General features: G+C 35.3%; 1 protein-coding gene across 7 annotated transcripts in view; it reads left to right on the top strand.

The window, feature by feature from the left end:
• The window catches only part of AHCYL2 (adenosylhomocysteinase like 2), a 137,745-nt gene that overhangs the window by 16,647 nt on the left and 108,445 nt on the right, over positions 1-12,653 (top strand). The window contains exon 1 of one of the 7 annotated variants that reach the window (XM_033098751.1): positions 936-1,010. The exons of the other annotated variants lie outside the window; for them this stretch is intronic. Coding sequence (XP_032954642.1) covers positions 972-1,010 — 39 coding nt within the window. The 5' untranslated portion in view covers positions 936-971. Of the gene's footprint in view, positions 1-935; positions 1,011-12,653 lie in introns of those variants that run through there. 7 annotated transcript variants of the gene reach the window in all.

The raw sequence follows: 12,653 nt of genomic DNA, 5'->3' as shown, positions 1-12,653 counted from the left end.
TTTTGGTGTTATGTCTAAGAAAATTTTAACTCAAGGCCACAACAAAATGTACTCCTATGTTTTCTTCTAGCAGTTTTATAGTTTTAGATTTTACAGTTAGGTCTTTGATTCATTCTGAGTTGATTTTTGTGTGTGAGGTGAAATATGGGCCTAATCGTTTTTCCTTTATATCCAGTTGTCCCAGCACCATTTGTTGAAAAGATTATCCTTGCCCTATTGAATTGCCTTACCACCATTGTTGAAAATCGGTTGACTGTAGATATGTGGGTCTATTTTTGGACTCTATATTCTGTTCCAGTGATTTGCTTGTTTATTTTGATGCCAATGATATACTCTCTTGATAACTGTAGCTTTATAGTTAGATTTGGATCATATAAATGCTTCTATTTTATTTTCTTTCAAAATATTTTGGTTATTTTATGTCCTTTAAATGTCCACATAAATTTTAGGATAAGCTTTTCATTTTCTATGAAAAAGCTTTCCAGGATTTCGGTAGGGATTGTGTTGCATCTATAGGCCCTTTTGGGAGAATTCCCATCTTAACAATATTAAGACTTCTAACCCATGAACATGGAACATCTCCATTTTTTAGGATGCTAATTGCTCTTAGCAATCTTTTGCACTTTACAAAATACAGGCTTAGCACTTCTTTTGTTATTTATTTCTGAGCATTTTTTGATGCTGTTATGAATTGAATTGTTTTCTTAATTTTATTTTCAGATTGTTTATTGCTAGTATATAGAAACACAATTGATTTTTTTGCTGTGGTAAAATAAACATATCATTTTAACCACTTTAAAGCGTACAATTCATTGACATTAAGTGCATTCACAATGTTGTATAACTATCACCACTATGTACACCCAAACCCTCTTCATCATGCCCAACAAAAACTCTGTACCCATCAAACAATAACTCCATTTTTGCCTCCTCCTTCCAGCCCCTGGAAACTTATTCTACTTTCTGTCTCTATGATTTTGCCTGTAGGTACTTCATGTGAGTGGAATCATGTAAGTCCTTTTGTATCTGGCTTATTTCACTTAGTATAATGTTTTTAAGGTCCACCCATGTTGTAGCATATGTCAGAATTTTATTCCTTTTTAAGGATGAGTAATATTCCATTGTATCTTACCATGTTTTGTTTACCCTTTCCTCTCTCTGTTCCCGGACACTTGCATGATTTCTACCTTTTGGCTATTATGAGTAATGCTGCTATGAATATGGGTGTGAACATATCTGTTTGAGTCCTTGTGTCAGTTCTTTTGGATATAAACTTGCTAGTGGAATTGATACTTGTATATAAATCTTGTATCCTGCAATTTTGCTGGACTTGTTTATTACTTTATTAGATTTTTGGAGAGTCTTTAGATTTTCTTCTTACAGGATCATGTAATCTACAAATGACAGTTTTACTTCTTGTTTTCCAGTGTGTGCCTTTAATTTCTTTTTCTTGCTGTATTATATACACTGTCTAGAATCTCCAGAAATGGTGAGAGCTGACATCCTTACCATGTTCCTGATCTTATAGGAAAAATATTTAGTCTTTCACCATTAAGTATAATGTTAGCTGACAGTTGGTAGAGCAAATTTCTCCTACTGTATTCTTTATAAGGTCTTAATTTTGACTGATTCAAGGACTGGGTAAATTGACATGTATTAGTGGATAACATCTGCTTGACATACATCTCTTAGCTATAATATTAACAATCCTTTTGTCTCTTGTAGAATTGGTCAATCTGATATGCTTTAAGTGTCTACTTTGAGTCAGTTTTTTAATCCGTAATCTAAACTGGCACTTCATAGGCTGCCTGTCCATATTTAAGTCTAGGATATCTAGATTGTGACCAAAAAAAAAAAAAAAAGGGAAGCCTTTATATCCTCTGATACTGTTTTAAAGTTCATTTTGGTTTTCATTTCTGTGGGGAGATATTCGATGATATTTTCTTTTTAAAGTAAAATATGTGTTTTTATGTGTAAACTACATCTATATTAATAGATCTAGGTTTATTTTATAGTTCAAACCTGTTGTTTCATCTGTTCCCATAAGATCCACACATAGCACTCTTCTCCTTGTGGATGGGGACACAGGTTTATGTACCTTGATTGATAAGTCTGTGTGTGATATTTCGATTAAGTGCCTATCCCTTAGACCATAAACTCTACAAGGGCTGAGACCATGTCTTTTTTTTTTTTTTTTAAGATTTTATTGGGGAAGGGGAACAGGACTTTATTGGGGAACAGTGTGTACTTCCAGGACTGTTTTTGTTTTCTAAGTCAAGTTGTTATCCTTTCAATCCTAGTTGTGGAGGGTGCCGTTCAGCTTCAAGTTGTTGTCCTTTCAGTCTTAGTTGTGGAGGGCGCAGCTCAGCTCCAGGTCCAGTTACCGTTGCTAGTTGCAGGGGGCGCAGCCCACCATACCTTGCGGGACTCGAGGAATTGAAGTGGCAACCTTGTGGTTGAGAGCCCACTGGCCCATGTGGGAATCGAACCCGCAGACTTCGGAGTTAGGAGCACGGAGCTCTAACCGCCTGAGCCACCGGGCTGGCCCGAGACCATGTCTTTTTTGTTTAATGTATTGCTAGCAGCTGGCAGATGGGGTTTACAATAAAAGAATGATGAAATCAGTCTGTTTTATGATACTTCTGTAAAGAGTAGAGATTAGTAAATTGGCTTGGCTTTAGGGTGAATTTTCATTCTCTAAATCCTCAAAGCATTTCAGAGTATGGATTGTGTCTATTTAGCTTAAATAGAAAATTTTTCCAGTTTTCTCTTAGTAATTAAACTAAATATTACCAAGCTTATTATTATTTTCTTACATATATACATTTAAAAATTTGAAACCTCTTTTCTTTTACAGTCTAGTAGAATCAAATTAAATTTGTGCTGATTTCAAACTATTTTTCATGTCATTACTGAGAGAATTTTAGGCCTAGACAGGTATGACTGATTTGGGTAATTTTGTAGGAACCTGCTTCAATAATTAGATAGAAACCTTTGAGATAATCAGTTTTCAGAAAGGGATGGTTATGGTTATTATGTAGGAAATTGATATCTTTTTAGTAAAATGCCATTGTTTACTACTAAATCTTTTCCTTTGAAGAAGGGTCAGCATTTGTTAGTTGTGATTGGTTAATAAATACATTCTGATTTTAGCAGCTCACTTCGGTTGTTTTGAATAAGGAATCATATTTGGCATTTGAGACCTGTCTCCGTTTCTTTCTGCTTTGTTGACTAGGTTCTTGCTACAACACGGAGGACTGTTAGAACTTGCTCAACAGGAGTTGAGCTGAAATTTGTAGCTCCTAGTCTTGTTCTCTGCCCTTACACTTCAGCGACCTCATTAGCCCATAATTTGTTCATCTGTTTTTGTCATACTGCTTGATAATGTGGGGGAAGAAGTATTCTTTTTCCTGCTACTCTCCTAGGATCACTGGCTGGGGTCCTGTAAGTTGGACTGATAAAAAATATATTAACAAGAGAATAGCATACAACTTTATTTAATATAAGTTTTACGTAACACGGGAGCGTTTGTAAGGAAATGAAGACCAAAGAATGGTTTACCTGGGTATTTTTATACTGAGTTTAATGAGGAGTGGAAAAGTCATGGGAAAATGTGGTAGAACAAAAGGTATAAGCTAAGGGTGGTGAACTGGGGGAAACTTAGCAAGCCTGTTCGTTAGGACTCCTCTTGGCGTCCCGTCCCTCCGTCTTTGGACATAACAATGCTCCTTACTTCCAGGTGTAGGGAGAAGACCTCTCACATGAGGGGCTTATGACCTGCTTCCGGGGAGACAGGAAGGTCAGAGAGTCCTTTCTGCACCTGCCATTTTTCAAATTCCTTGAGGTGAAAAGAGTCAAAATGCCAAGGCGCCGTACTTGGGAATTACATGTCCCGAACCCCATCGTTCCCGCTGTCTGAAACTCTCGCCAGAAAGTTTCACAGTCCAGAAACGTGAGTTGATGATTGTTCAAATAACCCATTGAACTATTCTCTGAATAGGTCGGTCCAGTTCAATGGTCATGTCTCAGGCGGCAGTGGTGTAGGTGGGAGTAGGGCACATACCTGAGTCAGGCTTCTATATGGTACTTGACGAGGGGCATTTCTATAAAAACAAAGGTTAATGGTTAGAACAAACTATAAACTCAGTGTTTGAGTCCAGAGGGCAATCAGTCAAGATTTGTAGATGTTGGACTCAAAGCATTTTTAGATGTTGGAATAGGGATAGGCAGTGGCAATCGGGCGAATTTCCTGGTTTCCAGTTTGAATGTCTCTGGTGATGGCATTGGGTTTTCCTGTCGACTTTCCGAGTGGCCTACACAGGAGCAGGCACGAAGTTGTCCATAAGTGATTCGTGGTGGTGATTTCTTTGAAGTTTATATTAAGTTTTCCACCTTTAGCTTCCAGTACTTCAGGAAGAGGGCAGTTTTAGTTCTTAGTGACACCAAGTCAGGAAGGTGGGGTAGCGGGGGAATTGGGAATGTTAGCTGGAGAGTTGTAGCTAGATATTTGAGGAAACTAGAAGAATTGAGAACTCACACTATACTATAGTTCCCCATTGAAACATAAAAATTTCTGCGGTCATCGCCCTTGTTGATCAGAGATAACCAGAGTAAGGTTATTCTTTACAAAATGAGTCTGGTTTCATTATATTTGGCCTGATGATTTACGTGAGTGCACCAAGAGTGGTAATTGACCACACAGGGCGATTCAAGTTTGTTTTAATGGAAGTTTTCATTGAAAAAAATCTCAGATTAGACTTTGAAAAACTACTTGAGGTTAGGAAGCCAAATTAGGAACACACACTAGATTTCACCAGCAGTCCCTATAGATTTCAGTGAGTTCCTTTCTTGAGGTCCATAAGATATCTTCGGGTTCCTGGGCCTGGCAGGAAGTGACCTTCCTTACTCACCTGTGAGGCTGGAAACTTCATAAGCCAGGTACCAGGCTGGTTTTTCCAAGAGGACTCTGTAAGCATTGGTTCCATAAAGTCAACCTTTGTTCCTTAAAATTGTCTAGTCATATCTGATTTTATAGTCATCTGATTTTACAGTCATATCTGATTTTACAGTCATATCTGATTTTACAGTCATATCTGATTTTACACATCGTTGTTAAATATGACATTCCAGTCAAAGCCTTGGTAATATAACTTGTGTTTCCGATTATGTCCTGTTGCAAGGATAACATATTCTTATTGAACTTATTAAAATAATTATGTTACCATGAAAATAAGAACACTTAATAAGAGCTTCCAAATTCTGAAGGGATCAGGCAGGGAGAAAGATAAATGTTTCATATTTGTTTACCAAGGTATAATTTATTAAATTGCTATAAGATATAGATAGCTTGAAAGAAAAAAGGGAAAGGAATTCCTTATAGCTGGAAAATACAACATTAAAGAACAGCAAAATTTCAAATAAGAAGGCCATAAAAAAAATCATAATCCTTCATCAGTTCATTCAGTCCCATGTAATTAATTCTTGTCCTGCTTGATGTTGGGTTAGCAGTTTCAAACATTATCTAAGAATAAGAGTAAAACAAAACTATCTGTAGATGACAAAAAACTTAATGATTGAGGTTTAAGATCTGATGAGCGTTAATTTGATAAAGAAATTATTTCTATGACATACAACATTTTAACATAACAATTGGACAATGAAGGTATTGACAAATTCCTATGAACTTCATATAATTTCTGGAATACCTATATGAATAACATTTAGCCATGAAAATATAACCTAGGGAAGCTTAAGCATCCCTTTTTATTTGACAGTGTTTTCCATGCAATTTAATAGATCAAATAAACTGAATTATTATTTTTTTTAACATTTCTCTTTGTAAGGTAAAGGGACAAATCCTTTGACATTTTCCAGGGGCCCTTTGGGAAATCGCAAATTGGTTCAAGTTCAGAAAGGCTTCATTTAGAATTTGATTTTAGGAAGTTTGTCAAAAATGTCAAAAGATTTCAACATTTGATTAAATAGGGTCAGAGATTGCTATGAAATAATACTTAGTCCAACCACTATGCTGAACTGAAACTAATATAAAATAAAACTGAATGTCAACTGTAAAAAAAAGAAAAAAACCCAATACGTATTCATTTAATCAAAGTGATGAGAGAAGTTTTTAAAGACAAGTGAAATAGTTGTTAAAAAACAAACAAACAAACAAAAACAAACCTAGCTCCTTCAATACTCGGAAGACTCAGTTTCTTTTTCTTTTTTTTAATTAATCAAAGACATGATAACAGCAACATGTAGTACAGGAATTATTTTGATAAGATACAAAGTCTTTGTTTCCTAGCCAGATTTCTTAATAAGTGCAGGCCAATAATCCATGAAAACTTTGTCACTCTAGTTTTGTGTCAGTATACTTTTGATATTAAGGCTGATCATTTTTTAAACTTATAAATAAATCCTTTCAATCTTAGCAGTTTGAGCACATGTAAAATTCCTTTTACACACACCTTCTACAACATTTTAAAATATCCATTTAATTGTTTAGTTCATCTTTCTTATTCTGGAACAACCAGTCATTCTACTTTAGCACAAAATTGATCTCTTCTTCAGTAACAAAAACATATCCTTCATACCTTGTCTTCAACTTTTCCTTACCAAAAACACATCTTACTTAACTTGCATACTTTGCCTACAGAGGTTTGGTTTTTTTAATTCTTATTAGTAGTTTATTTACATATATTCATTATAATTTTTTATCATTAATAAGCTTTCCTTTACTGAGAAAACTGGAAAATAGATAATGGTGAATTGCCTGTCACATACCAGCATGTTGTAGCAGTGTAGCAAATTTTATGAATATACCATCTCACTTTTTTTTTATAGGTATATGCTGTTTTCTCATAGCACAATTTTTCAGTGTAGTAAAGGACATGTTTATTAACAGACCCAAATGTCGTTTGACTTTCTGTAAAAATTAAGAAGCCAAAAGTAGACAGACTTAGATTCAGCAGTTAAAATATTTCAGTATTTTATTTTATTTGCAGCTAGATGTGGATATTGTTTAACTTAGTATAGCTGTAAAGTTTCAAGTTATCAAAAAGATTTTGGAAACTATTTTTAAGTAAACATTATAAAACAATTGTTGAAAAGTTGACTTATAAACTTTTATCTCACTTGCATCTATTTAATTTACTTGTTTTTAACAATTATGCTTACTTATTTTAACAATAATTTTTAAATTATGAATTTCTTAAAATTTCATGTGAAATTAAAGAAAACGTCATTGTAAGTTGTTTTTCTTGTTGACAAATCAGACAAGTATCAAAAAAATCATAGGATCGAAGAATCTAAAAAGTTAAACATACAGTTTTTTTTTTTTTTTTTTACTGCTGTGCTTGATGTACACCAAGAAATTCATTTTCATTGTATTTTATTCTTGGGTTGGATTTATAGTTTTATAATCCTAAACATCCCGTAGCGATAACATAAGCTTGTTGATTAGTAAACTTAGGTGGAAAAAAGTGTATATGAGTATGTGCATTTTATTTAATGCTGACAACTCTGAAGGTTTTTATTAAACCCAAAATTTTAAACTAGCCTTTTCCCCAAAGAGTACATGAACTTGAAAAGAGCATTTGGCTTAGTTTCTATATTTCTGAGAGTTTTTGAGCATTTAATTTATATAAGCACTCATTTATCTCTAGGCCAATTTGAATAGAACTCCTCTAAAGGATTTGATGAGTTAATTTTCTAATACCATCTGGAGGTAGAAAATATGTATACATAACATACATACATACATACATACATATGGAAACACAAAAACATACATACTGATGTAAATAGATCTTATAGCTGTCATTCTAAATTTTAGCTATGAGTTAGTTATAAATACATAAACACACAATTCACTAATTTATATAGGAGTTGATTCTCATCTTTATCTTATTATTTTTTTAAATCCAAATATGTCTCTGGTGGATGGAACAAATTAAGGTTACCTGTTCAATGATTGCTAAAGTTCTTTTTCTTTTTTTTCTTTTTTACCAATATTGGTGGAGAAGACTTTTAAGATTTTCATTTGTCCTTGATATTCTTATGGAGGCTGTGGACTAAACTTTGGCAAGGGATTCTGGAAACAGTAGCAGTTTGTTTCCATAAAACCTCTTTAATTTTTTGTTTCCTTTTTGGGAGGCCAGAGTTATCCCCTTGAAAGTTTGTGTTTCAAAGACATGGCTCTCAGCTCCTTGAGAAGAAAGGATAGAAAATTTACATCTCAAAGGGACAGAGAAAGGATACGTGTTCTCTAAGAAGAAATTAAGGGGCATATTTGCTTACTATCGGAAATCTAGGGTAATTATTATTTGTTTCTTTCTCTTTTTTTTTTTTAAAAAAGTACAAAACAGTCCAAGAAATTCTTTGTGGTGGGAGTTGAAAATATATTTGCAAGGGGCTTAGCGTGGAAACGCCTTGTGCATTTTCTGGGCCTTTGTCAAAACTATTTCCTGACAGTTAATGTTACATAAATCTCAAGCCTGCTCTGTCTGATCTTGTCTCCTAATCTTGTTAAGGGAATTCCCCCCACATCCCCCTCCACACACACACTTCAGAACAGCCACGGCATTCTCCTGCTATTTTCATTTTCATTTTCTTTCCGCACCCCAACCTCATCTTCCCATAGGTACCAATGGGACATTTGTTTAGGATGAATGCTGTCTAAAAATCCTTCTAGATACAAAGGTCCAAATCTTCGAGGATATATCTATTTCAATGTACCTCCTAGCCAATAAGCCTTTTTATGGCTTAACTGTGGATGGAAGAGGTGTCCTCAGAGAGGGTGCACAAGATGCAGACCCACCCACAACCTAGAGTTCCTCCCAGACATAGTCTATGAAGGTAAAGACTTTTGTCTTTGCAGGTGGTATAAAGGACCTCCTTATGACAAAGGACGCAAATGACAGAGATGGGGGAAACAGTGACTATTTCTGGGAAGCTAAAGATCAATAACCAATGGGTATCCAAAGCCAAATTCACAAGAGTCACAATCCAAAGAACTAATTCTTACACAGCTTTTTCTCCTACTAATCTGAATTTGGGAAAGAAGGGACAAGGAAAAGTTCACTTCCTCTCTCAACCAGCCACTGCAGACAGAAATCTGGGAGGCTGACTTTGGTAAGAATTCTTACATTTCACTGCTTTTTTGTCAGTTGTGCCAGGATTTTTTGCTATAGTTTCTAGGGTGAGTGGGGTGTCCCCGGCTCTCCTTTCATAGTTACTAGAATTGTAGGGGAAGAAAAATTCTTTTTTCTACTATTATTCTTAACTCTCTGGCTGGGGTCCTGTAAACTAGACTGACAAAAGACAATTTAACAAGAGAAAAGCATACAAAGTTATTATGTTTTACATGAGCCGATAGCCTTCAACCCCCCTGAAAAAAAAAAAAAGGTTAAACTTGAATGTTTTTATGCTAGGCTTGATGAAGAGTGGAAAGTCATGGCAAAAGGGTATAAGGTAAGGTAGTGAACTGGGGGAAACTTAGCAAGGCCTTAAAATTTCAGTGTGCCAAAGTGCCATGTTTTGGAGTAGCATGATCTGAACTCCATCAGTGATGATAAATCACGTGGCTTGATGAAAACCGAAAGAAAGTATTTCCAATTTGAATATACCTGTTGATCTGTAGTTAATCCTAAATTCTTTTCCTGTCACACTGTCTTCTGAGTTATCATAGTGACTTATAAATTTTATGGTTTTTTGGGTATCCCAGAAATCATTGAGTAAGTTTTTTTTCTCCTTCCTTTGGGGTAGTGTCTTAATCTCTTCTGTTTGGTTAGCCGACCCATTTGTTCATTAGGTATCTGGCTTGCTGTTGGTGCATCTTTCATAATTTCGTGCTAGCACATAATAGATGCTTAATAAATGTTTGTGGTTATAGAGTTGAGCCCCAGCCATGAACCATTGATTTATAACATACTTCTTTTCCCATTACCAGCTCAATTACCTCTGTCCTTTGAATGAATGTAACTCCTAATGCATCCCTCACGGAAGCTTTAGTATTAACTTTTCAACTCTTTTACATAACATTCTTGGTTAGCTTTTCTGTCATATGGCACTGATAAACCAACCCTTTGGAAAGAGCCCAAGAGTTTTCACGCTCTCTGGCTAGACAGTAGCACAAGAACAGTGTGAAGTGTATATTGACATGATACTTGGTAATTAAGCCAGTTAACACTCTTTGGGCTTAAAACTTTGTAGAACTTACAGTTTTATTTACTGTTTTTCTTCAGGCTTGAAGAAAATATGTAGCAGAGCTCAAGGTGGATACATACCTCCACTTGAAGACTGAGAGACTCAGCAGTAGGGCAGTTGGTACTCACAGTTAGACTCCCGAGGCCTGTGACCCACTCGTGGGAAGAAAAGGAAGGGCACCCTAGGAAGGTCAGGTCCTTGCCAAGACCTAGCAGAGTATCAAAGAATACTCTCTTTAGAGCACTTATAAATATGAATTAGTTCCTACAATAGCACTGCGGTAAGCAATTATAGTTTACTAATGGAAAGGCCGAAAAAAATGAAATTCAATTAATGTTTGTTAAATGCCATTAGACATTCCACTTAGTGCTTGTCCAGGCTCCACAGCAGACAGCTGTAAATGCAAAAAGCAAATGCTGCCTTTTGCCAAGGAAGCATCTCAGTTTCTATATCTGTAAATTTAAATAATTCTAGATTTATAAGATTATAATAAAGAAATATTCTTAAGCAGAGATTAGAATGCAAGTGCTTCAAAATATACTTGTTTAGGTTTTTATGTTTTATGAATTTTCAGAGAGGTTAAAAAGTCAGAATTAGAAAAGCCAGAAACAAACTTAGTTTATAGTTGCATATTTTCTGCTTAAATCCTATGATTTAGTCAAGTCAAACACAAGGTGAGAAATTGAACTTGTTCTGTCATACTTCAACCAAATGCTTATTTGACTACATCATAATATGAGCACTCTGTTAAAGTATGACAGAGTAAGAACTCAAGTTCAGCTTTCTATCTTGTGTTTGAAAAATGTTAATATAACATCTGATTGAAGATGTCTCGTAGATAGAACTGGAATCAGAGTGGAAATTGGAGGAGGGAGCCAACTAACTTTGAAAATTATCATAATGGTCTTAATCACAATCGTAGCTATATTTAGAAAGATTATAGAGAGGACAAAGCACCATTAATGGACAGGAAGAAGATAAGTATATATTGACAAAATTACATTATTATCCTGCAGCAATGTGATTTTACCTTTGTATAGCTCTATATACCTTTTAATCCAACTAAATCCATCATTTTATTTGCTACTGAAATAGAGTTTGAAATAAACTAAGTGACTTCTTAATATGACATGTTAATTTCAGGGAAGCTATTGCTGCTTTTTCTTCTTAAAAGTATGAGGGGAAAAAAACCCCAGATACTTCATATTGAATTATTTTGCACTTGATCGGTACACTGTTAATACTTTTCCAAAAAATAGCAATTTTGTTGAAACTAGAGGCCAAGTCTCTTCATTTCCTATTTTGGTGACTTTTTTTATCCCCTTCCACCTTCCCCCCCTACTCCGGTTCAAGCCGTTGTTTCTCAGTCTAGTTGTTGTTTCTCAGTCTAGTTGTGTAGGGCACAGCTCCCTGGCCCATGCTGGTATTAGGAGCCTTGCTCTCCCCCAGCTGAGGCCCTCAGTTGCCAGTCGTCCGTGGGCCGCTCACGGCTGCCCAGCTCCAGGGAGAGCCATTGTTCACAATCTTAGCTGTGGAAGGCGCAGCTCACTGGCCCATGTGGGAATCGAACCGGTGCCCTCGGCTTTAGGAGCACGGAGCTCCAACCACCTGAGCCACCGGGCCAGCTCTATTCGGGTGTCTTTATTGCACCATCAGTATTTATTAAGCCCTGGGTCATTTTTTACTTAATTAGAAAGTATAGTAGGATTAAATTTTCTACTAGTCACATTTAAAAAGTAAAAAGAACAAGTAAAATTAATTTTAACAATACATTGTATTTAACCCAATAAATTCAATGTTATCATTTCAACATGTAATCAATATAAAAATTGAGATATTGTATTTTTTTTCGTACTAACTCTTCAAAATCTGGTGTGTGTTATGTATTGGCAGCACATTTGAATCTGAACTAGCCACGTTTCAAGTGTTCACTGGCTACATGTGGCTAGTGACTATCTGTGGAACACCACAAAGTAATTAAAAGTAAATAAATTTTGAGCTGCAGAGATACTATTATCTGTCATTTACACGAATGTAATATTTTTACCAGCAGTTCTTAGAGATAAGGCAATTCATTTGGTAGACCTGGCTTGATGAACTCAACGGAAGTTGATATGAATTAAAAATAAAGTGAGATCCAGTCAGAAGGAAACTCATTCTAAAGGAGGAGGCAGTGCCAAGACTAAATTTAATACCATCACCCTATGTACACACATCCATCTTGCCGAATGAACGCTGGCTTCTTGTTACCCTTCAACTACTTTCTTCTTTCTCATTACTTGAAAGAAATACTATGTAATTGGAAGTCAGTATGTTACAATCAGAATGTGAGGGCTAGAAGAAACTTTAGAAGATAACATTGATTGTTAGAGTGTTAAATAAGTTAAAATTTTTAATAGATTATACATGCAATGATATAAAATTCAAAAGGTATAAAAAGATTATAT

The sequence above is a fragment of the Rhinolophus ferrumequinum genome, chromosome 26 (genome assembly GCF_004115265.2).
Source record: "Rhinolophus ferrumequinum isolate MPI-CBG mRhiFer1 chromosome 26, mRhiFer1_v1.p, whole genome shotgun sequence".
Lineage (NCBI taxonomy): Eukaryota > Metazoa > Chordata > Mammalia > Chiroptera > Rhinolophidae > Rhinolophus > Rhinolophus ferrumequinum.
This window is presented reverse-complemented; position numbering and strand designations above follow the sequence as displayed.